Source organism: Micropterus dolomieu, linkage group LG22 (assembly GCF_021292245.1).
Source record: "Micropterus dolomieu isolate WLL.071019.BEF.003 ecotype Adirondacks linkage group LG22, ASM2129224v1, whole genome shotgun sequence".
In the NCBI taxonomy this organism is placed as follows: Eukaryota; Metazoa; Chordata; class Actinopteri; order Centrarchiformes; family Centrarchidae; genus Micropterus; species Micropterus dolomieu.
The window spans coordinates 11381262-11408112 of record NC_060171.1 but is presented as its reverse complement, the minus strand read 5'-3'; the positions used below and the strand labels follow the sequence as shown (position 1 = coordinate 11408112).

General features: G+C 39.2%; 1 protein-coding gene across 2 annotated transcripts in view; it reads right to left on the bottom strand.

Annotated features, from left to right (window-relative positions):
• Positions 1–3061: 3061 nt before the first annotated feature.
• The window catches only part of plxnb2b (plexin b2b), a 123260-nt gene continuing 99470 nt past the window's right edge, over positions 3062–26851 (bottom strand). For both annotated transcript variants that reach the window (XM_046037141.1, XM_046037142.1), the window contains 19 exons: positions 25919–26116; positions 24273–24452; positions 22818–22954; positions 21614–21714; positions 21018–21247; positions 19712–19893; positions 16379–16445; positions 15938–16084; positions 14703–14859; positions 13697–13797; positions 12044–12125; positions 11425–11576; positions 10976–11136; positions 8220–8367; positions 7947–8011; positions 7742–7817; positions 6622–6696; positions 5902–6060; positions 3062–4322 (listed from right to left, as the gene is read on the bottom strand). In XM_046037141.1, the coding sequence (XP_045893097.1) occupies positions 5956–6060; positions 6622–6696; positions 7742–7817; positions 7947–8011; positions 8220–8367; positions 10976–11136; positions 11425–11576; positions 12044–12125; positions 13697–13797; positions 14703–14859; positions 15938–16084; positions 16379–16445; positions 19712–19893; positions 21018–21247; positions 21614–21714; positions 22818–22954; positions 24273–24452; positions 25919–26116 (2364 nt within the window). In that variant the 3' untranslated portion in view covers positions 3062–4322; positions 5902–5955. The remainder of the gene's footprint in view (positions 4323–5901; positions 6061–6621; positions 6697–7741; positions 7818–7946; positions 8012–8219; positions 8368–10975; positions 11137–11424; positions 11577–12043; positions 12126–13696; positions 13798–14702; positions 14860–15937; positions 16085–16378; positions 16446–19711; positions 19894–21017; positions 21248–21613; positions 21715–22817; positions 22955–24272; positions 24453–25918; positions 26117–26851) is intronic.

Sequence of the window (26851 nt, the reverse complement as noted above, 5' to 3'; positions counted from 1 at the left end):
AAAATTAGACTCTGCCCCCTTGAATGTAATTGGATGATAGAATATTCAACCTCCGGTGATTGGCTAAGGATGTTGCAGAGGTCACGCTGATTTGTCGGTTATGGTAGTCAATCAAAGGATGGTAAAGATTTACATACTACCAGCTACGGACGTCATCGACCAAACGCTGTATGTGTATGAAGGATGGGAATTTATGTATTGACATATAAAATTAAATATAACTTATTAACTTGTATCTAAACACAACCATAATTACAAACCTTAGTCTCTATAATTGCTCTCAACACATATTCTGTGTCGCTCCCATGGACTTGAATGCAGCAGAAAAGTACTGAGAAGAGTTTTTGCGCGTGATTAAGAAACTAATGGACACACCCGTAGACTGTATGGGCACTTTGCCTACTTCTTGGCCACACACAGACAGACACATTTGCCTACTGTTCATATGGCTGTAATACACACCTGCTCATATTGTCTCCATTTCCCTTGATTAAATAGCCTATCTGTAGCCTAGTTGGTCATCTAGCACTCCATGCAGTGCAGTTTTGTGTGTATGCACTAGTTTGAAAAAAAAAAAAGCTATCTTACAACAGTGCTTATAACTCATATATGCTTTGAAATAGTTATTAGTCACTGTATACATTCCTCTTGTCTATACTGCCGGTCTCTCCCTAAGGTGAATACAATCTAAGAAATGGGGGGCAAATTCCTTAGTCCTTGTTCTATGCAAACATGCATTCAGTCGAAGCTAAAATGAGGGAGTAAATCAAGTCTGACATGGTCAAATCAAGTGAGACTGTTTTTGGTTAAGTGAATAATTGCGTAAGATAGTGTGTCATTTACACTAGGGACATGTCCCCATCACTTTTTGAAAGCATTTGTTTAAAATGTTCTGAAAAATAGCTACCAGAAATGTTAAATAATAAATGAAAATGCTATGAGAAAGGTTTATTTGCACAATGAAAAACCAATCCCCCACCCCCCCTTCATAAATGAAGATTTCTTCTAAATAGTTGTAAAATATCATCTTGTCTTGTTCTCGTGACCCCAACATTGTGCATCGTCACATCTCGTGGGCAAAGTGTTTCATCACACCCTTAATCTGAGCCCTTCAATCTTCCCACCACTTTTCAACACAAATTGATGCCCTTGCTAAGGAAGGGATCTCTTCAGAAGACAATTAGGCTACTCTTTCAATTTATTTTTGCAACAATTTGCAATTTTTGTAACATTGTTTTGAGGCAAAGTTGAAATATGTGAACATATCCTTTAATAATATCGTTCCACTGTGAAGGGTTCTAACAAAATATGAACACAACCTGTTGCTCTTTTATACAGTTAAATTGTTCGGAGTAGGGGGCTCTCTGGATGTGTGCTATTTTTACCTTGGCAAATCTGCAAGCAAAATTCCTTTCTAAGACCATTAGGCGCACATGAGCATTTTGTAAATAGCTTAATTTTCTTTAATGTGGAATCAATGTAGATAGATTCTTTCAAAGCACTACAACCAGTAAACACAAACATGATTTTCTATAATTTTAATATATAAGCTTTTGTATTTGTGGCTTGTAATTCTGCACCTCCCAAAGATTTCTTTAGACAAGTTGGCCTGCTTTTTCCTCCCAGCCCATTAAATTTCTGTTAAGAGAGAGAGACTACAGCTGATTTAACTGTCTGCTGATGCAGCCTGGGTTGCTCTGGAACTTTAAAATCATGTAGTTACAACTCTGTTAAAATGCAAGCTACCCTGACAGGATATTTTAATTTGCCTTTGAGTTATCACTGAGCTTAGCAAGCCCTAGAATCAGTTTTCGTTAGGTCTTAAATTACTCATCAGGACTACTATTTAAAATGACACTACACCATCATTGTTTTTATTTTCACCAAGTTATCCTCCTCTTCGTCTTCCCCTTAGGCAGAAGAAATCAAAGGCAAATCTCATTAGAAGGTTTGAAACGTGAAAGTGAAACGCAACCTGCTGGTAAACACAACCATCTCCTGCTGAAGGAGAGGCTGACTGCTGTGCGTGAAGCATCCCAGGCAGGAGAACAGAGGCCAGCAACATGCAGATTTTCACCTATTTCTTTGTACGAAGCCTTACTAAGAGGCTAAATAATTATTTTTAGTGTGCATTGATTTCTAGAGATTGAAGTGCATGGTTATTAACAAATCTTATCACAAGTGCAGTGCACGGCAAATAATGTAGACTCCCCAAATGATGTAAGCTGCAAATCTTAATGGAAATACAAAGTACAGTATTGCCTTTGATTTCTTGCCACTGATCAAGGATAGTGTACAAGATGCAGTGCTTGTGATAATAAGTGTAATCACCCCTGCTTTGGCAGCAGCCCTTGAAGTTACTATATCTGTTGCTGCATGAATGATCTACTCAGTTAGAAGATGGCCTGCACAGGCCTCTGGTTGGTCTTTGATATCCCCACCCCTGTGTCTGGGTTTGTTAAGCACTAAGATGAGGCAATTTTGCCTTTCATCTTTCTTTTTTCCAATTTCATTCTTAGCTGTCAGTACCTAATTAATGTTTTCGCAGCAATTTTTCAACCTTCTCTGCCGATGACAGATATTCTGTGCAGCTATTTACATTATCAACCTTGGCTTCTAGTCTGTATTCTGAACAGTGTGACAGGAACCTGATGTGGCATTTGGGGAAAAAAGCATCAGCCATCATAGGGCAGCCTATACTGCATTTGAGGGCTGATGCTATCAAGAAAGTCATTTGGGGTCATAATATGCATGAATATCTGAAGAAAACCATCATGTTCAAGCACTTGGCCCTCTCCTTCGTAAAGTGATTGGTTGGTTTGAATAGGCGATCATTTTCATAAATCCACCTATTACTCATGCCTGTACGTAATGTAATGAGCTGTATAAATACCAAAGACTTACAGCAAAATATACACTTCATTTCAACAAAAAATTCGCTACCTATGGCAAGTGTTACTCTATCACCCAAGGTGATTGTAACTCATGCAATATGCATGGGAGGTGAGTGTTCAATTGAAGCCAATCAATATTCTAAAAGTGAAAGAAAACACAGCAGATATGAAGGGTGTATATGTCTCTGAGTTTATTCACGGAGTAGTGTATGATGAAACCTGGGGGTAACTGCTCCGTCCACACATAAATTTGTAAAATTAAGTTCATCCAGTACAACCAGATCAGGTATAAGATCGAGAATCTTCTGAGCTGCCTTGGATGGATGGGGGTGGGGGTCGGGGGGTTGGCTGCCATTAATGGTCCTGTACTGAAAATGGAGTGTCCCAGTTTGTTTTATCATTACAGCACATACACAAGTTTCAAAATGGAAAAAAGTCTCGACAACTGCACAAACGTTTTTTTTTCCTCTTTTTTGTTTTTGTCCCAGGACTCAATGCATAGGATTATACAGTTAGAATACAGTATTTCAACATGTTTTACAAAGATTTATATGGTATAGGAAACAAGAAATAAAAATAATAACTGCACAGCAGTAAGAAAGGTCATTTGTCGAGTATAGATAGTCATTTATCATACAGTACACACTGTGGAATAGCTTAGAAACACAGGGCAAAAAAAACACAGTTGGAACAATTTTGCGCTATATTCAGTCTACATAAGGATACCCTTTTGACTTTAGACTAATTTAGGAATGGCAGACATTTTCAAGGGAAATCCAAATCACATTGGCCACTGTTGTTTGCCTCAACCACCAAAGTCCTACTAAGCACACGCCACAGACACCCAAATGAAATGCACACATCAAGACTGCAACCATAAAAGAAATCATACTGAAATGTCTTCAGCCTATTGGCACGCAAATGGCTGCAGCAGGGTATCTAGCATTTTAGACAGCACACATAATATCACAAATCCAAATACATTGCTGTGTCTATAGCACTATCATCATCATAATCACCTAGGTTACCAATAGAATAATTTAGAAACAATATATGTATGATCCTATTTAATAAGGCACATTTTTGGTTAAAGAAAGGCTCTGAAAGAAGCTTCTTGCATCAACTCTGTCAGTGAGAGAGGAGTCAGCAGTAAACAGCGGAGACAAGGATGGAGTCTGCAGTCGGCATGCAATTAAGATCAAAAGCCTCCCCTGCTGATTCCATTATACAGAGTGCCACTCTGCACTGCGCTGAGTGGGCAGTGCCAAGTGCTGTTGGTCGGGATGCCAGGGTGCCATGCTGAGACGGCAGGCAGGCAGGCAGGCAGGCAGGCAGGCAGGCAGGCTCAAGGTCTGTGCAAACCTCTCTCCAGCCAAGGCAGGAATCGTTAACATTCTGGGGTCTCTGGAGCTCGTTATGCTCTGTCAACTACACACATCCATGATCAGATACAGGGAGTACAATTAAACCATCTGTCAACAGTAACACCTACAATTTAGGGATGAAACATGGTGGCGTTTAATGGCCCAATAAATATCAAACCATTATTCCTACACTGTCAACACGTCGTCTCTGACACTGGCATATCAATATTTCAATTACTTTGTAATTATGTACATGATTTAACCTGACCTCACCAACATCATACAAAGGCTAAAACCACTGTAATTTGTTCAAAACATACCATTTAAGTACCAACTGCATATCTTGCAGGTAATTAATATCAGCAATAGGCTATTTCATAGCTTTAGAGGCAGAATGCTTGATGATTATTTGAAACATTACAAGCGTAATACTAAAAAAATGGCACTAAAAATCATGAACACTAACAATGCATGAATACATTTGGAAATGTCTAACATATTGCTAAATTGCTACTGTATGTGAATCCATTGAGTAAGCTAATGCGAGTGTTGACTGTGGCTCATGGTATTCTGACATTATTGCAGGGCTAATATGAGTGACATGGCTCCATGGCAGAATAAAGTTGCTTCCTGTTGACACCTATAAAAATCAAAGAAAAATATCTGGAAACAGCAATTAACTGAAATGTATTTTTAAAAACTTTTGAAATGTCCTTCTGTGCTTTAGTTGTAGTGGAATGTTTCATGGCACTGTACAATAAAGGGACAGACTGTGCTATTATCGACTTCCACAAGCACAAATGGCAATCCAGCTTAAAGCAAATCTGTGTCAAAAGCAAATAATTTAACTCAAACATTTCTGAAACTACTGGTGGCCTGTCATTCATATGAGCCTGTACATTGCTAGATTAACCAGTGTCCTTGTAAGGACCCTTTGGTCTCTGTCAAAAAGCTCGGTGAGAGCGCAGGCTCCAGTGCGTCACTGGGTATGGGGGATTAAAATGACAGAAAGCAGGCGTCCCTTCACCCTAACGCCCGTCAGTAGGCATCCTGTGTGTGCACACACATTCCCACGCATTCACACACACTCAAGTTTAGCAACGCACGCTCTTGTTCACATGTTGTACTTCACACAGACATCTACGCACACACAGGCTAATAAAAACACTATCTGCACCACAAGGTGATCCATTTAAAAAGATAATTTTTTTCCTTATAAAGCTTTCCGCATAAAGACTGCACAATAAAAAAAATATATAATACAATTCTTAAAACCTTCTCTACACAGAAAGAAATTGAACATCTGATTATCTCCTGTGCCAGTGCTCCACAGAGGGGCTTAATTCTCAGAGAGAGGTCTGCTGCACTGCATTGTGGGAGCAATATTCAGTGAAGCATGAGTGAGCGCGCAGACCTTTAAGGTTTGGCAAGTGAGCTTTAAGGCGTACCTATGACAGTATAACCCATCATTTTCTTCCTCTTTTTGCCCTCCATCTGCATTTCATTAGTCCCTGTTACTCCACATTACAGAAAATGTTGTACAATATACATGCCCATGAGTCACTTCTCACCTTTCTTTATTTCCATGTTTTATTCTCTAAAAGAAGAAATAAGCCCCTGTAGTCACTGGCAGTATATCCTACCATTTCCTCTCCCTTCCTCCCTCCCTCCCTCTCTCTCTCTCTCCACTCAGTGGGTTAGAGATCAGTCACTTTGTTTTCCAGGGCAGCTGCTATCTGCTGGAGCCGCAGGGTCAGCTGTTTACTCTGGGCAGCTGGGTCCTCGTCTAGGGATGCGATGATCTGAAAGAGCAATGGAAGGTGAGAATGACATTAATAGAGGAGAATGAGGGAGAAGTCGGAAATAATAAGCGTAGAGAAAGGAGAGGAAGAATTGGGCGGAGGAGGGCAAAAGAAGAATGTCGGAAAAGCAAAAAAACAAGGACAGAGGATAGAGAATGAGCACAGGACAAAGAGGAAGAAAAAGGGCGGAGAGTGGGAGGAGAGGATGGTGTTATTTGACATCAACAGTCACGTCATATAAGCTGTCATTGTTTGTGAGCCCCACTTAGGGGAGACTGACGGCCCCATTTGTTTATCCAACTTGTTCATTAGGTTTTGTTTATCCCCCTTTCCGTGACCTCAAGTGGCAATGCACAATGGACGCTTAAAAATCAATTTCCAGGACAATTTTCCAATTCACATCCCACAGAAATGCTTTCAATTAAAATTTCATACAATCACTCTTCTGGCATATCAAGAGTGAAGAGAGAAAAAAAAGGAAAAGCAATAATATAGTGGGCAGTAGTGCATTCAGTGGAATAGCCTCCTTTGGGTGCGATAGGAAAGAGAACGGCCTCTTACCCCATCATAGTATTTACTGGCGTACTGGTAAAGCTGATGGAGAGCCACTTGTGTGTTCAGTTTGTCTGTGTGAGCCTGGAGAACATAAATGACAATTTAAAGGTTAAAGAGAAAATGTAACTAAACCATAAAACTGCAGAGAGTTGAATGAGCAAGAAACAGTACTTTTAGTTTCCAGGTTTTGAAACAAAAATAACTCTTACTTGTAGAGGTAACAAAACAAACTAACCTTTGCAAAGAGGCATGCTATTATTATTATTAACAATCAATTTATAATCCATAAGATTTTCATGAAATAAAACCCCATTTAAGGTCTGCATTTTTGCAACAATTGCCATTAGATGGATATACATTCAGAAATTCTCTCTATATAAAGTAGTTTTCATTGTTAGTGTCTGAGTCCTCTATTCCCACAGTTAATCACAAAAATGTATATCTACGCACAAGGGATTCACAGGCATGCATTATGCAGGGAGTACTGAAATAACAATAATCACCCACAGTAGTCAGTTTCCATCCAAATTTTGTGCAAATTTCAACAGAATTTCCAGGAAATTGACTGAAGAAAATGTGAATTAATTTGCATTTCCATCCACTACTGTTAATCACATCTGAATATTAGGAGTTGGTTCATCGAGATAAACAGTTGAAGAACAAAACATTAAAGAACAAAGTTGTATAATTAGATGACATAATTATTTTATTTACATTGCGTATTGTCACATTATCAATACACCAACTTTTCCACTTCAGCTAATGGTAAAAATTTTATTGCAGCATTTCCTTTTTCCAAATTTCCAGCTCCTAAGCAAGGCAACCAACTCTTATTACTGTGCCCTGTTGTGTGGGAAGCTACTTAAGGCAGGATGGGAAAAGGCAAAATTATTGACGGATGTCTTTTTTAATAAGAACGCAAGTTTGTTTGGCTGCACTGTAAACAGATGCACTGGTTGTATTTCTGAAACAGAAGGTGCTTAGGGAGAGTTTGCTGTAGTGTTGAACATCACTTGATGTTACAACGGTAACCACAGGTGTAGTCAAAGGACTGAAATCTCAAGCATTACAACTTTAATAGCAAAGTAATCTATGTGGCACAGAAAATTACAGCTGTGTTTCTCACCCGTGACACCTCTGCCAGATGAGTGTTCATGTCCTGGTCACTGACAGGTACCATCTGCCTGATGCCCTTGTAGTAACTATACACACAAACACAGGAGACAAGAGGTGGTTATCACTGTATAATGCAATTGTTATTGACAAATTGACAAAGAAGCATTTTAAACTGACATGAAAACAACAGATCGAAAGAATATTGTTGGACTTACTCATCCACCATCTTCTTATAGGTGGAGATCTCCTTTGCATAGAGTAGTTTGTTACTTGGAGAGTCCTAGAGACAAAAAGTGGACACAACAGTGAAAACAATGGCAATTTAGACTGATTGGCCTTTGACATTCCTCTTCTCACTCCTCTTTACTTCTCATGTAATCCACTTTGTTCTAATCGTCTTTGCCTTTTCCTCCCATCTTCCCTCTTGCTCTTTCACCTCACTCCACCCCCACCCTCTCCCCTTCCTCCTCCTTCCTTTTTCCACTCACCCGACTGAGTTTGTGCTCGCTCTTGGTGCAGGCGTCCATGAAAGTCTGGGCAATGACGGAGAGCGAGGCGTCCACCACCTCAGACACGTGGACGTCAAAGGTGAAGTGGGGATTCTTGAGGATGTTCACCCAGAAGCGCAGAGGAAGGCTGCACGGGGAGAAGGCCAAGAAAGCAGTCCATCATTGAGGTTGTTATCATTATTATTGCTTCAGAATGGGGGAAAATCTCATCAACCACATTACATCTATGACTCAGGGAGGCATTTCATGTGTGAGAGCACTTGCCTGAGGTGCAATTGAGTGCAGTACAATATAATAACATAATAAGAGATGGAGCAAAGCCTTTCTTGTAGGTGTCAGTTAATTCAAAACAATACCCTCGACTGTCACTTAATATTACTATTTCATATGATACTGACCCTCTCAGAGAATTACTGCTTTTCAATGAACACAAAATGAAAAAGAACCTCAGAAGACTTTTTCCTTATTAAGAAAAGAGATCTCCGTCGAGCAACAGTCAATGAGGCTTGTCTATTCTAACAAATAGTGATTAGAAATGCTAAAGTAACACCAAAACTTTGACCTTTCAAGTTCCTGTGCAGCCTAACAACCTAAAGCACTGACTACATAATGTAATGCTCGAGTACGCTCGCTAATTTCCCTTCTGAACAAGAAAATACACGCTCAATAGGCTTCTTTCCAACCTTGTGTCAGCTTGTGAATTCAAAAGAAAAATACAGTAGTTTTCACATAAAAAAAACCTCTCCTCCCTGATCGGTGTGAATGCCCCGCCATCTGAGAGATGAAACGCACACCGTGTAAAATTCATACTGGTTTGGCAATATCTCCAGGGAAGGCTGCAGTGAGAATACAATAGAAGCATAAAAATAGCAATGTTGCTATAATCACAGAATTAAATTAGCTTGGGACATAATTACCATGTTTGTTTGTTGTTGTGCCTCATACACACATTCATATTTAATACATGGCCCCTCAGTTGATTTGATAAACAGAACGGGTGGATGCAGAATGTGGTGTGGAGTGTGGTAAGTAATTAAATCGCTCATCTCCTGTCCTTGTGTGGGTGCTCTCTTGCCAGCCTTACGTCAATCACTGGCATCTACATGCAACACGTCGGCTTGTATGCTTGAGCCTTAGCCGACGTGACACTAATTTATGCACTTAAATGTCACATGGGAGCAGGGGGATTGCAAATGCAAACTAAGTGAGCTGAATTGTGCATTTGTATTCAGCTCTTTCTTGGATAAGTAACTTTTATTTCTTGGAGAGTTACTGTATCTCAGGCAGCGGGATTTGTGGTGTTGGTCAGCTCAGACTGCTGTGTGTCTTTGTGGGTTTGATTTTCTCAGTTATATTGGTGGGAAGTAACAAAGTACATTTACTCCCTCTTACTTTATACTTCTACTTCACTACATTTCAACAACATTTGTTAAGCTTATAAATAGGGATGCAACGATTACAGATTTTGGTGGTACGATTACAGTCTGAGGAATAATCACAGTTTCACGATTATCACGCATTAATTAATTTCAAAACACTAGTAATGACTTAAGTTGATTCTTAAAAATTAATTACATGAACAATTATATTTCTATAATATGTAAGTACTATTAAAAGAGGAATATTAACTTCCTTTATCCCCCAGGGGAAATTGTTATTGAGGAGGGTAATAAACTGAATTGTTATTGTCATCATCTCTCATCCATACATATAAGTTTTAGTGAAAATGATTGAAATTGACAACATCTCTCATACAGTGTTATAAATAACTGAAAAGCAATTAATTGGTAGTCCTTATGTGTGTTTTACGCCTGGCAACATTTTCTCAACACAGACAGGAGAAGGCAACAGGATGTAACGTTAAATGTTCAATGACTGAAGGTCTTGAGAGGTCTACGTTCTCCCATAAATGCCCTTTCAGAAAAGAAGCTATTTGCTGGAAGCTGGTATCAGCACAAAAGTTCAACTACTTTGATGTGTGTGCGCGAGCTCATTGCAGCAACAACCCGCCCTGGCGCGGCGTAAGCCACTGAAAATGATGGGCCTCATAGAGCAGAAGCGCTGTTGTTGCGGTGGGTAGGAAAGGTACACCTACTTTGTTTGTTTACGTTGCGCTGAAAACCCAACTCTCACCGCAATGGCATCGGCATATATTTAATTCCCTACCAACTGCCACATTATTTAACTCAGTTATTATGTATTACCTTTACTTGGGCATGCAAGGTGCTGCATCAAGTTTAATTTATTCCTTCCTTTAGCAGCAACCTTTTAACGGCAAGTTTTTTAACAGGTGATCTGTCATCTTCAGTAACGCCCTGGTCAGTCTCAGTGTACCCAAAATGCCCACTGCCAACACTGCCGACTTCAGACGTTTCTTTGGTGGAAATAAAGCTTTGCAGTTTGGTCCCTCTGCCATAGTTAAGCCAGTGTACAGTAGTAGCCTCCATGTCTCTGATAAGCACCACTTTAAGCTAGTGCACCACTCCTGTAACTTTGTTTTCGTTTTGTGCAAGTTGCAACAGGATCATTTGATGTACATCTCTCAGATATTTTTTGGAAATCTTAGAAAATAACTGTGTTTGGGGACATGATATGTAAAGGTATCTATGAGTTGAATGGTACTTTTTCTCTGTAATTTCTCTGAAGAAAGTGTAATGGGAAGTGACAGACATTTGTTTAAAATGTTATAAACAGCTAGCAAGAACCTATCAAAAGCTATTACGAGGAACTTTTACCTATTAGTCTTCCAGATATGGATAGTCTCCTCATCCACATTGTTGTGTTTCAGCGCCTGCTCATCCAGAAAGTCAAAGAAATATTTGACAGCCGGTGGCACCACTGCCCCAGAGCACAGCACGCTGCGGAAGAAGTCATCCACAAACTGCTGCAGTGTTCCCTGAAAGGGGCCACAAATAATGTGAGACAGGGCAGAGACGGAGAGCAGAGACCGAAATATCAGAGCCCAGAGACATAGTTATTTGCACGCAGTGTGAGTGTAGCTATTCAGGCTTTCCTGAGCATTTAAGCATTTTATGCCCTATCCAAACCTAGAAGCTATTAATTAAAGTTGGCTTTTTAACTTAAAACCATTCCCTGAAAAGCATAAATTGCTATTTGCCAGAATCGGAGAATTAGATAACTACTTAACAAATGTCTGAATGAGTTAATGATTCTGTCTTTATACCTTGACAGAAAGGAGTCGCGTTAGATAGATCTCTGTAATGGCTTTGGTCATCGACTTGTCCTTTATGCTTCCTCGTTTAGATTTGATCTCATCCAGTTCGTCTGCCGGCCTCACCAAGTGAAACACCTTGTCATCTTCCAACAGAGCATTTCCTATCAAGGAAAAAAAACACTATAAACTTTCTTCTAATAAGTCTCCTCCTTATTTATTCATGCACACCCTCACAGAACATATTCAGATAATAAAAAAGAGGGTGTTTGTCAACTGAATTTGAATGCGGAGAGAATATCCAAGTAGAAATGCTAAACTATTCTGAAAAGCACATAAAAAGACAAAAGATAAAAGTGCGTATTATTTCAGCATAATATAAAAGTGTATGATAAATAAAAAAAACATGTATTAGCATATTAAATGAGAGCTGGGATTCTGACAAAAGCCCTTGGGAAAAGAAACAAAGGCAAGTATTATATTCTCAAGTACACATCTCATCTATGCTTGTTTGGGTTCAACAAGTCTGTTTATGTGTACTGTGTGTGTGTGTGTGTGTGTGTGTGTGTGTGTGTGTGTGTGTGTGTGTGTGTGTGTGTGTGTGTGTGTGTGTGTATTCAGAGACACGTACGCTCTTCATGGTTTTCCTGGTTCTGGTCGTAGTTGTGACTGTGAAAGGCTCTGGACAAGACTAATGTGGCGTTATCTCGCACCTGGAATGCACATAACAGTCTTTTGTTAGACAAGAAAATGCACACAACAATACATACTCACTTCACACACCTTGAGCTTTATAAGTACTCTGTGACTGAGGTCAGCAGTCTCTTTTAGTGCCCCAGAACTAATTTATAATCAATGCGATTGAGTAGACAGCAACAGTGGGTCCTTATTGGGGTATTTACAGGCCATTTTCTTTGGCGTCAACCCTTTATTGACCCCACAAATACTATGATTAGCACTACTGTGACACTGCCAGTGAATCTATGGCAGCAAGGCTGTCCTCTAAGAACAACTGCAAAACATCAGTGGGTCAGATGAAAGGAAGAGGAGTACCAGTGAAAGAGGGGTATTTATGTGGCCGAAAAGCAGGACAAGTAGGGGGTGTTTGTGAATGACCTTTATTTTCCGAGGATCAATACAGTGGCAAAAAAAATTTAGTGGCGGTCTTGCTGACAAGAGCAAATCAAGTCCTGGCAGCTGGCTGATGGTGAGAAATGTATAACTGTAGGCACAATACACCTTAGTATAGACATATATTTTTAATAAATGCTCCATCTTGTTCACATTCACTCAAGATACAAGAGCTAAGGCATGTTATTATGCTTAATTAACCTGCAATAACTGATTTTCTTTGGTCACTTGGGGGCAGTGGAAAAGAGTTGCATTGACATTGACGTCACCTTTTAAGTTGATATGGCAAACTTCTTAGAAAACAGCTACTTATTTACAGTTACAGTTTACAGTTGCAGTTACAGAGTAACATTATCATTCATTTGGAATTGTGTTTCTGGTCACCTGCCAAATGTGCCTTTTAGCTCTGTTTCTGCCCTCCTGAGGAAAATATCTGGCTCTTTAGCTGCTAAATGCTCTACCATGTTCACCAGCTAGTCTCTAACTGTGTCTGTCTACTGTTTGATGATGGGCAGGTAGTGTACAAGGGATTTTCACAGCCTTTTTCACTGAAAACAGCTCCCTGCTGCGGCCAAAATGACACTATGAGAGCGCTGAGAGTGAACCAAAACAGTAAAGTTGTGGGCCAACAGCTACTGTGCTGACTCACTATAAAGCTCCTTAAAGCCGATGGGAGCTGCACATTCGAGTAAAAATTCTCTGTTGGTTCATCACTACAAGCAACACCTTTCATGTTGTCACAGGATTTTCACATTGTTATACTGTTAATATCGATAATAGCTCTCTAAAACCTTTTACTATCTAAAAATATACAAAAAGCAAGTTCACAGTATACTGACAGATTCTTTTAATGAATGTTGACATGTTGTTATCACTATGTCAGTCAGAAAAAAAACATGTTTTTACACGTCTGCACATTGATTTGAATCAAATGAAACAATCATATCAACATACAAGTCTGCTGATCTGTAAATGTGTAGCAGATGTGCTGCGAAACAAGATGTACAGCTCAGCCTCTGACTGAAATGGCGTGAAAATAGCCAACTCCATTCACATCCACACACAACTATTTACTTCCCCTCTGCCTTCTCACATCCCATACTATTTTCTGTCTTCCTATTTTTTAATATGTTTTACTTTTGTCAGTACTCACGTTATAATGTGCCAGAGTGTTGATGCGTTTCCACCTGCCCTCTTTCTGGGAAGTCAAGTCCAGATCTGACAAAATCTGCCCAGTTGAGCCGGGGCGCCACTCTGTGGTGAAGGCAGGAAGTGGAAGTCAATAAAAGTTGACAGAGTCTCTGCTAGGTGTTCTGCAATGTTTGGCAAATTGCCACTATGCTTATACAGGTTCTTTTTGAATACCGATTTATTACCAATACCATACCATTTATTTCATCATGGGTCACTGTTACCCTGAAATAATGTGGTCTTAAATAAATTTAGTTACCCATCCTAATGTCTACCTGGCTCTCCCTCTCATGGAATTCAGTGACACGCTTAATTTTGGGTGAAGAAGTGACAGATCACTATTTTCTGAATGATTTAAATCTAATTCTAACTGATTTGCACTCCAACCTTTTTCAATTAAAAAAAATCCAACACCACTGCAGACCTGAGCTCAACACTTTCTGCGACATTTGATTAATTTACCAGTACCACCAAATATAATAAGGGGGTTATCTTTCTGATTCACCATGAAAGAAGACAGTTCTATGCTTATCTAAAATGTATAAAGGAATGAGATCTACAGCATGCGTGGGAATAAAAAATGGCTTTGATGTTGGAAAATGTCTATAGAGCTTTAGCCTTTCAAGTCAGTCCCAAAGGTTTCTGACTACAGTATCAAGTAAAACTTTGTTTAGGGAGGAAGGCTTTCTTCGTGTTGCTGACACTGAATAATTTCTCAACCTCGGTGAAGATGTTTTTATTTCACAAACAGACAAAGAAAGAGTAAATGAAATTAAAATTAAATAAATAATCAATTGGTGATTTAGATAAATGCATTCTGATATGATTAAAAATGTATTTCACTCAAGACTGAAATAGCTTTTCCATTTTGACATCCTTGCCACTCCCTGTAGCCCTTACATTATTCATAATTATTAGACTTTTCTGCTTCAACTTATCCTCCTCTTAAGTGGTCCTCATTTACTCACCCAGTGTGACACTGTCGACCTTGGGCCGCTGGGAGTACGGCAGGTTCCTGTACACCTGCTCTATTATCTTCTCTTTCACCTGCGAGATGGTGTCACAGTTCAGCACCTTGACGGGTGTCACATCTGGACCCTCGCCCTGCACCAACACTTGCAGGGTCTGACAAACACACACACACAAAAACACACATTAGGCCCGCATGGGAACGCAAATATGCACAAATGACAAATATGCAGAAATATTCAAACATCGCCAGAGCACCCAGCCACCCACCCACAAACGCACACCCACACAACAAGACTCTGTCGGGATGTTGTCGTCATGGCAACCGGGTCTCTGTAAGCGCGCGCGCACACACACACACACACATTACACCTGTGAGGCCTCCTGTCACCTTGGCCAGCTAATGACCAAGGCTCAGCGGGAGCAAACTCTGACCCACCTCGCCTCCCACACTCAGTCACCTTAGTCACTCTGTCAGAAGTAACTAACTGACCACTCGACAGAGGGGGCAGGCAGTCCAATAGCAATAACAAACTTATAAGCCCTACTGCATTTGAGGTGAATGGGAAGAGTATACTGTGAATTAAAGCCAAAAGGAAACTCTATGTCTGTCTGTGAAATCTAGCTCAACGGGTTTTTTCTTCCTCTGTAATTCAATCACAGAAGGCAATCCATCACGGCAGGAGACGTGTAATTCAGACTAATTTGATAATTGTCCTCGACAACGCCATTACCCATGGGTCTTTTTATTTGTGCTGACTTTAACAGAAAACAGCTGCGTTCACATTAGCGTCCATTATTGAAACACGAAGCGAGACACGCAGGCTTTTCCTGACTCCCAAAAAGCTGCCCAAATGGATACAGAGCGGGTGCAGGTCGGGAAGGTCAAGGAGGGTTTGGGAAGGTGGCTTGTACTCTATACTTGTACCGACTTGTAGTACTTTCACCTAAGCCGTGCATTTCAGTGCTATATTGGAATGTGTTGCCTCTGTCGTTTTCGAGCTGAGAACATTGACACCGAAAATGGATGTCACACAAAAGCGGGCAGTCGCCTGTGGGGTTTTTGGTGGTTACCATGGAAACTACTCTGTGTGTGTGTGTATGTTTGTCTTGCTCACCAGGCACAAAACACCATGCAATCTCAAAGCAGCGTGTGCAGTTTTTCTGACATTGAGCTTCTGAGTTTGTATGTGTGAGTGTTTGTGTGGGGTCTTTTTGTTTGTGTCCATCTCACCAGGATGGAGTACTCTACGTCGTCGCCCAACAGCCCCGTATCGTTGAGGGTGTACTTGGCTTTCTTCACTCTGGCATCCACTGGCCCTTTCTCGATCTGGTGCTTGATGGCTCGGAACAGTTTGTACAAGGGCTCGCCTGCAGAGTCCTGGTACGTACACACACACACACACACACACACACACTTAGAAGTCATCTCAGATGTTGTCAAGAAGCTAATTGCTGTGCACATTACCAATACCCAGCGCTAATAAAAGAAATGGAGAAATCCATGCACTGGCCCATAGTTTAACTCTGTAACATGTCATTATACACATTTTCTGTACTAGCGATTTAGTACATCAAACAAAAGACAATGCACTACTTATTTAATTAGCAATTAAGAAAAGTTAAAATTAGAACATATTACATTTAACACATTTTACATGACCCAAAATATTACCTTCAAAAACTGGTAAAGGCAGATAGACATCCAGTTACACAGCATCCTTTCCACTACGGTCTCTGACCTGGAAAAGCACATATATGAGCAGTTTTTGTAATGTCACTGTAAGAATAAAATGGCCAAATTTACTAAAGATTTGCGTGAGTAAAAACATGTGCAAACTTGACATCACCAGCAAATTAACACGTAAGCTGATCTACTAACAGTGTGCACGCAGAATGACATTTTTCAAAAGTACAAGATAGCACATGTTGTTCATTTACTACTTTTGCCTTAATGAATATGCAATTTGGGGCGTTTCAATTTTGTTGTGCAATGTAACGGGAGGGTAACATGCAAATACATTTATTTACTACACCCAATGTGATCTAACAAGCCTAAAAGCAATTTCATGTGAGTGCAATAGCATCTGTATTTAATACGTTTATTTCTATATATAGAAATACAATTATTTTATTTATTCGATGAACTATATGAATTGAATAGTTTTGTTGTATTTTCCTTTAGCTTTGGAAATACTGTTGTATTAACATTCATGCCAATAAAGCAAATTTCGTTTCAGCCTGACTTCTTTTCTTCATGAGATGGAAGTATTTAGAAAGTTGCGTAGCGCTGCAGAGTCCCCAGCGGCAGTAGTGCATGGATCACACGTAAAACATAGCGCCCCGGTGCCATACTACCAACACAACCCATTGTAGGTATCGGAGAGGGAATGGGGCTTTGGGATGTACAGGCACAGGGACAAGGACAGGAGATCACGGAGTGACGGTGCAGACGGTCGGGTGTTTGTTCCCTCTGGCTGGATGAAGCACGATCTGCTGGCATATCCTCGTGTCTGGGGCATTTCAGCATACTGGATCTGTTTCTGCTTGGGATTCCCAAAGCAGTTTTTCAGGTGTGCTATTCCAAGTACTTAGTGCAATTTAAGGCAGGATGGGTAGGTATATATGATTTCCATATATTCGGTACATACTGAATGAAACAAACCAAGGTTTTTATGCTGTGGCTGCTTTCCTTCCTGACTCTCCATGGCGGAAATCATTAAAACACGCAAAACCCTCATTTAAATACTGCCACCTCCATTGTGTTTGCTCCTGTTGTCATCTACGCAATCATTCTTAGTTCATCACCCATAACAGGTACTACAACTGCACGTGCAATATTTTAGAATGCACACGCAATTTAGTATATGTAGTACTCTATTACTATATTCGGGATGTTAGTAAATCTGGCCCAAAATGTATTCCATTTTGGTGTAGTAATGCTGACTGTTAATAGGTAGCACAGACGTAACATTTGATAAGGAAACCCAAGAAAAAAATTTACATATTTGATTAGTATTTTCATACCATGGCACTTCAATTCTGAATTCATAACATACGAGAAATAATCACTACTTGGCCATAACGGATGTCATGCTATCACGATGTACAGTGTTTTATGTGAGTTTGTGTGGTGGTTTAAGCATATGTCTTTACATCTTTTGTAATATGTTCTGTGTATTTTTTATGTTTTATGTTCAGGACTGTGTTGTACCTGGCTAGATGAATTTCCCCTTGGGGATAATAAAGTTAAAGCTGAATGCTTACTTACTGTAGATATTTTAATTCAAAACTCAAGTCAGTGGTCACTTGACGAATCGCCCATCCTAATGTCACATATCCACTGGTGGCCCCCGTTGTTTGTTGCTAGCATACCTAATTAGATATCTTGTATATAGGGGGGCCTGAGTTAGCACAATGGCCAAATCAGCATAATGATCCTCTCCATTGGGGGATAATTAAGATGTGTACTTGCATAACAGCCAGTCACAGCGTGCCTAGGCATAGTAGACAGTTCGGATCACATAACCCCCTCCCAGCAGTGATGAGCGACTGTACTGTCAGACAAGTGGATCCTGCTAAGGGAGGGGAGGCAGCCATCAGTGGATGATTTGACCTTGACATGATCATTACAGGGAAGGAAAGGGTAATGAACAAAGACTACTAAAATTAGAGATTCCTTTCTGAAGGCTATTTACTTCAGTCAAAGTAGTCAGTTAAATGTTGGGACAGACTACACATGAATTATGAAATATTGCCAAGGGAAAAACCACAGAGTAATTAATATCAGGCAATATCAGAGAATAACATTTGCAGTATTTGGCAAGTTCCTCAAAACAATCAGTTAATTTGATGCCAATCACAATATTACTTTTTTTAAAATAATCTTTAAATGATGCATAGTTGATTTTTACAACATAACAAATGTTTTCTCCTCTTGGTGAAAAGGGGAATTGTTAAAATATAATTTGGGTCAGGTTAGATGTTGGTAGGCCCAACATTAGAACAAATTTTTATTAGAGATGTCCCTGAAAAATCATCCTGATGTAGGATTATGCCCTAAAGCAATTTGTAGAAAGCCAATATAATTTGATTTCAATCAAAACATTATAGTCTAAAGGTAATCTTTAGCCTACAATCTTTAGACAACAGCTTATGATAAAAAGATGAAGAAAATGATGAAGGAAGAGCAAAATAGGAATCATCCAGCACTTTGTGCTTGGACTCAATGGAGGAAAAAAACAGAAGGAGAAACAGGAGGAGGAGGACTGGAATAGATCAAGCAGCAGTCTGGCTCTTGGTAGTGGACTACAGGAGTCTGTGCAAATTTCAACAGAAAACATGGCAACAGAATGAAACAGTCCTCTGCATCTTGAAGTGAATCCCAGTCCTCCTAAAATGATTAATAATACTGCTGCCAGGGTTTAGATATGGAGTGATTCTGATTACAAAGCTGAGAAAAAAGACATCTCACAGTCTCAGGGCAAAAGTCTACGGCCATGCAGGCGGCTCTATGAGGATGTACATAGGGATGTTGGCACTTTGAACTAAATGCTAACGTCAGCACGCTAACATGCTCACATGCCGATATTTAGCAGTATAAGTAGTTTTGTGGATTATCATGCCAACATTTGCTAATTAGCACTAAAAAGAATGTACAGCTGAGGCTGAAAGTAATATTGTTAATTTTGCAGGTATTTGGAACCAATTAGATTTTGACCTCATGGTGGCACTAGAGAGTCATTAGGATTTATCCCCTGGAAACCATGAATATGGGTACAAAATGTTATTGCCTAATTATGCAATAGATTTTGAGATATTTCAGTTTGTACCAAAGTAGCTGACCAACCAACACACCAATATCCCTAGAACTACTCTGGAAGAGTGGCTAAAAAATATCTTAGTACGGTACAGAACTCATTAGATTTCAAACTTGGCATAGGCATTTTGGTATTGTATCAGACTGTACCTGTATCTACTGAGCAGAACTGAGCTGCTCCTCACTCACCTGCGGAGCATGAGTTTAGGGTTCTTGCTGTTTACGTATTCCTCCATCAGCTCCAGCAGCAGTGTTCTCATAATGTCCGTGTAGTATTCCAGTTTCCCGTGCAGAGCCACTGTCAGAAGGGAGGCAACGTACACCTTTGCCCTGGCATTGAAGTCATGACTGCGCTCCAGCGTACGGATAAACTGCAAACACAATCACAGAAACAAAGAAACCGGCAAAAGACAAGCTAAATTAATCATCATCCCCGCACACACAAACGCAGACATAAGCACACCAGCAAATTCGACATAATATGCTTTTAAATAATCAAAAAGACTAATGGTTGTGAAAACAATAATTATCAAGGTAAATTCAGTTCTGCCTTGCCTTGCTAAGAAAAGATACCAATTAGTGGAAGAGGAATCACCCACACATATGCAGTTAACACCTCAGAGACCGTTTCTGTGCCAGCAATATTGGATTATTAGGAATCTTCACACGTCTCCCACTGCTATGTCTTCTGCTTCTCAGTTCCAAATACTGTACTCCACTAACTTAAGCATTAGAGTCCATAAAGGAAGAGAGCCTAACTTTAGAATAGTTATAAAGGACTTGACAGTATACTGACAGTGGTTGGAGAAGATTTTGAAAGCTAACAGAAATGTAGAGGAGTGTGTACCATCAGTATTGTGGGAGGTAAATTCAACCTGTGATTTTGTCAAAATAAAGGTTCACCGATCGATTTGACCTTTTTACTATTATCAGCAAATCCTCTGAAGAAACCAAAACCAACAATTTATCTTGTTTTTAGCTACAATTTTAGGAGGATTGCCTGTGTAGCCAGAGCCTGATATGACAGTAATAATAATATTATTGTTGAATACTCCTTCACTTTGATGTACAAGGCCAGTTTACTTTCTTTAGAAATAAAGCCACAACTGAATTTTGTATTTCTGAGTAGCCTCAAATGAGAGAGATGTCCCTGTACATGCTGAAGGACTTTGTTCAATGTTTACAGTATGCTGCTTTACTAATTTAATGAGCTGAGGGAAGTCTGAACACATACAGTTTATTATTATGCTTGGTTAAATTTAGACTGATTGATATTTCAAGAAAACTGGGTATTTAAAAAAAAACAAGACTAAGAGTTTACAGCTAGGCTAGCTGTTAACATCCGTAGATCCCTGCTTCTAGCATGGCTAAAAAGTAAATTGTGGAAAAGTTTTAGAAGTATCACACATCTATAACTTTCTGAAGTTGTCATGTTGCAGACCTTTGAACTCTGTCTATCACCATTCAGCAATACATCCATGTGCAGTATAATTACATTAATGAGGAAGGTCTTAGAGTTCAGTAGGTTGGAGAACTGGTTGAGCGCCTGAGTCACTGTGGCCCGTCGAGCCTCTGGGATGTCCAGCTTTCCTGTGATCATCACATCATTGGCACCGTCCTTAGAGGGCAAGAAGAAGACGCGGTCTGTGTAGGTTTTGTAGTCCAGGAACGGGATCCGTCCCTCGCTGAGTTCATTGGTGTGGTCCTCCATCTCAATCATTAAGTCTGAAAGATGTAAACAAGAAAATCGTACCTTGTTCCTTTTTATTAAGCAGCTTTTATCATTTGTGTGCTGCTCGTCTGTTCCAATCATTATATGGCATGAGGCAAAGAACGGAGAGCGCTGCCGGGAAAATGATTTCAGCTGTGAATGATTGTATTCTTTTACTGCTAAACAAAACCTCTTCTCATAATGATGATACCATGATGTTTAGCGAGATAATTTATTTAATTCACTGCAGCACAATACATCAAATAAATGTAATCAGAGCTATGAAGCACTTCATTACTTTATAACTTCCCTATAAAGACGGATTCTTTGTGGGGCGTTAGCGTTATTGCAGAGCTTTTGCACAGCTGCACTGTTGGTACCTGTGAATTCTTTCTTGCAGCGGTCCCGTACGCTCTCCTCCAAATTCTCAAGCTGGTGTTTCACCTTCTCGTACTCCCTCTCTGCCTGCTGACTCTTTCTCCTGAACAGATTCCACAAACACAAAATATGTCATGAAAACAAAGTTTGTGAAAGGAAAGGATTTAACTTAAAAATGAATTTGTCTGATTGTTGTTCAAAGGCTTCCTGCTCTGGTTTGAGTTGATGCAATTGGAGTGTTTTCTCTTAGTTTAACAAAAACATCTTATTAGCGCTGGTATTATCCCGTTACAGTGGGTTAGTTGTTTGCTCCTGTGACAGACATTGGAACTGGCAAACAAGTTAAAATTTGGACAACCTCTAGGACGCATAGACTATAATGATACAATAACATTACACTAATACAATTTGAGTAAAATACAAACTCAATGCTGTGCACAGAACAGAAAATGTGTTATTAGAGGAAAAACTGGGACTACTACTTACTTCTGCATTTCACTGTAAAATCACCATACAATTACAGAAACGTCTTCAGTTCCAATATTGGGATATAATAGATTATTGTTAATAGGCTGGCTTGCAATCAATAGTATTTGTTAGTGTGAATAAAATAGTTTCTAGAATTAAGTCTTAGAATACTGAAAATATGCCCCCCCCCCAAAAAAAAAAATTCTGACTCTAACATCAAACAAGCGGACTACAATGTGCAGTGGGCTGTGATGCTATGCTATTAAGCCAGCACTCCAAGAATTTGAATCAACATGGCTTCTTTGGTGAACTGAAAACCTTAATGATCTGAAGTAACATTATGTAATAAGGGATCATCAGGATGTTACAGTTTACAGATGATACATAGTAAAACAACCACTCATTATTTTTTAGTTGGCTAGTTGTAGTTGTGCCGCTTCTACTGCTGTGGATCAAAATTGTGAACCAATCTTTTTAGCTGCTGATTTAAATTAGCAAATATACTATATTTAAAAAATGTTTTATTTGAATTTATGTTATTTATGTTTTATAACACTTTCTTTATTAGACAGGGAGTAGCATAAATAACTGCATTTTTGCAAGTTAACTGTTAGCTGGGTAGTATCTAGGAAAACTGCAGCAATTGTGATTATAGATTATTATGTGACATTACTTACATAACTGTACGGTCAAGAAGTTTTTATAGTGTATGTTAGAACCTAAAATAGCTTTACTTACCTGTAGCAGTAGACAGAGATAGCGATGATGAGCAGCATGGGCACAATGACAGCAGGGATGATGATGTAGAGTGACAAATCATTCTTTTTCTCGTATTGCACCGAGCCGACAACCCACTCCCCTTTTCCAAACTTGATCTGTGGATAAACGCAAAGAGGGAATGTTATCTGCACAAGCTCTCACCACTTTAGCTAGAGATTTATTCAGGTAGGTGTCAATGTCAAAGATTCGACAGTGTTGGAGAGGAAACGGGGATGGAGGAGAATTTACACAATTGCCCACAGTTCTACCAAGCACCTGCAGGACCTTTCAGTATTTTTTTAAGTGCTAGGGCTATGTGCAAGTTGGTGGGCCTACACTAACTGAACAAATGCATAAACGTTTTGAGTTTGACACGTCATAATCCAGCTTTTTCTATGTAGGTTTTCTGTGGTATTGATAGTTCGTTGGTGTCACTTCTTTGTGCAGCACACAGAAATTAAACAACAGCTGACTTAGAGGAATTACCCAGAGGAGAGGTTCCAGTATTAATCACAATTGTGGCTTGGCTGTAATTAAGTGTAATTATAAAGGCCTGCATCTACATGAAAATTGTTCAACCAATGGGGAAAAAAAATGTTGTCTCAAGATTTACAGAGGACACATCTAGAGAAGTACCATAAAGTTTCATGAAGAGTGCATGCTCTCATCTGCAAGTCTGTGTATGTGTCTGCAGTGGTGGCAAGTACATTTACTGAAGTACTGCATGTAAATACAAATTTGAGATACTTGTACTTGAGTATTTTCTTTTCAAGTCACTTAACACTTCACAATATTTCAGAGGGGAAAACATCTTGCGCCACTACATTTATCTGACAACTTTAGTTACTAGTAATTTCAGAAAATTAAGATTTTTTTGCATACAAGACATATGAAGAGGTTATAAATTATATTATAGATTAAGCTACTAATCATTTTATACAAGTGCAGCTGAAACTACTTATATAATCGTTCTCTTCATTTTTATATAAAAATGTCATGGTTTCAGCTTCTCTAATGTGAAGGAATACTTTTAATTCATTTTGTAATAATTTTAAGGTTTGGACTATTAGACAAAACAAGCATTATGAAGGTGTTACTTTGGGCTTCTGGGTAAAAACGTTATGTGCATTTCTGACCATTTTCTTAATATTTACAAACCAAGCAATCAAGCAATTAAATAGAGAAAATAATCAGATTAATACATAATAAAAATAGTTGCAGTCCTACATACAACAGTAACAATTAGCGCCACCTCAGTCATCTACAACAGTAAAATGCTGCTGACACATTAATACATGAGTAATAATAATCTAATAATTTTTTATATAGTAATAACACTCACATGGGCAATTTTTACTTAAGTACCATTTTCAAAAGCAGGACGTGTAATGCAGAATTTTACAGTGTGGTCTGCCTGTCTTTGTGTGATCTGACCGTTAAGTCCAGCAGCTCGGGACGGGTGTCTCTGCGGTGTCGTCTGGAGCGAGCGCTGGGCGGGGTGGAAGGTGGGTCCAGAAACAGCTTGTCGTCCTGAAGTGTGTTGACCACACAGGGAACGTCGCCCACAAAAGCTTGAGCCTCTTTGGCCGTCATAGCTCTTGAGAATCCCCGACCCTGCAGGGGAAGATCGACTGTTATGCTCAAGTGTCGTGACTGAACTAAAAGCAAAAGAAATTAATTACTGCATTTATACACTATCAAGTAGACGCATCACATGATAGTGTTAAAAGTATTGTAAGCTTTTTCATTAGTAATGGGTGGAAAGTTAATAACAGCTCTTCACCGCTCCACTATGAGTGCCAAAACTAATTAGAAAGATTAAAATATATTAATTGTAAGCACACTTTCAAGTAATTTCTGCAGGCACAGCTCCAGTCTATCCTACAGTCCTGGCACTGCAATATACACTTTAAGATTCTACAGTTCTGTATCTACAGACATGCTTTCATTATTCTAATGCAGTCCGGAATATAAGAAAGATGAAATTAGCTTAAGTAAACCAGCATCTGAGTAATTGAAAAGGCCTCGGACCTTTTTTTGCAGATGCCTTTCCTGACATAAAGGGTGTTTACACAAATAAACTTTAAAAAGGAAATAGTAAAGAACCTGGAAAGTAATAATGATTAGAATGGGGTGTAAAAAGCAATATAAACCATTAACTTTTACGTTAAAATCCAATCAATTAGTGAATAAATATGACAATTATGCACAAGACCAGTAACAGAGTATAAAACAAGTAATTCCCGATGCACAGCAACAACAGTCAGGTGCTGGCATATTATGTAGATTTAGCAATAAAAAATTATAAAGAAAAAAAACACTGCATACTGAGATGACTTTACTGTGATTTATTGTGGACAACGCATTTCGCCTATGTCTTTACTTAGGAAGCTATGCTTGTTTTTGATTTACCAGAAATACATTATTGGGTATTTAATCTATATCTAAATGTCTACTTGGGGTTTTAAATAATTTTGGCTTACAACCACTTAAAACAAAGCTATGTTTATTTGGTTGTACGTGTTTAACCAAAAATTACATTGTGGATCCTCAGATTGTTGTGTTTGAAGAGTTTTTTGAGTGTGGAAGACGTAAAATGATCGATTAATTTTTGAAAAAGGCTGAATTGAAGACAACATCCTCCTGAGATTTACCTTACACCCCCCTAGGGAACCAATAAGTTGTGAACCACTGCTTCAAACCAATGGATATTTACATTAAGAACTTTAAATTTTAAAGACATATAATAAGAATATTTTATTTGTTTATAAGGGCTCAAATAAATGTTTTTAATTACTAATCTACATTTGCCTCAATTCATTTGACTTCCAAAACAATCACAGCACTGAGCTAAAATATTAAATGTGCTGCTATTTGCATAATAGTTATATGCAATGAAACCCAACAATAATATAGACGAGCTAAGGAATGAAAATGCGATATTGAAAGTGCAATTCAGCATCTTTTCCATTTCCCTCATCAAGTCAGATAATACCATTTGTCTTAATTCATTCACACAAAGAGGCTTATGTCACACTACAACTGCAGCATTAAGAGGGACCTGAGCAGCCTGTACTCACAGTGACGATGATGATGCTGGCCTCTGTGATGACCTTCTTGGTGACCTCATTGAAGACGGGGTCAGGGTGGTAGACGAAGGGCTTCAGTTCCTTCACCAAGTTGTCCAGATGGATATATGTTTTAAGGGGCTGGTTCAGGGAGCTGTTTACTGTTGGAGACCGAAACTGGATGACCGTGTCATTCTTCTTGTGGGCGTCCTGAATGTATCAGAGGGAGAGTAAATTGTCTGGACATAAACAACAATACTAAAATGTAGCAAATTTAACATAAGCAAAACAAGACATGAAGGAAAATATAAACAGGATTCAATATAGAAACTATGGGGAGATAGAAAAGCAAACAGTGGGCATTGAGGGCTTTTTTGAAAGAGGCAGTGAATTAATGTATTTGTTTAGTGTTTGGGGGTGGGGTAGGGGGGCTGGTTTGGTACAATGGGGAAAGTAAAATTATGTGTCTCTTTTCAGTCATTCTATTAAAATCCCAATCTGCCATCGTAGAATAGCAGCCTTTGAATCACAACTCACATTGAGTCATTCCTCCTCTGGCTTTGTTTATTTGCTTTTCATTAACTGGACCAATGGAGATATTTCTGTCACTCTGACTGTTTCAATACAAGCCTGACAATACTGTGTGACAGCCAAACCCTACAGTCCTACATGCAGTCTAAGTTTTTCAAAAGGACGAGGCAAAAGGCGTAGGCTACATCAGATAATGCTTTGAAAAATTCAAGCAAACCTACTATATATTTTGAGACCGCTTGTATGAGTTGAATGTCTTTTGTCATTCAGTTCAAAAGTAAATCTGTCCAATTAAATTCCTTTAAACAGTGAACCTATGGTAGCTCTGTGAAATGACCGTCTCTTCTGGTAGGTATTTGGCCATATACCAAAGTATTGAACAAATTAAACACATTTGACCTGATGATGACACTA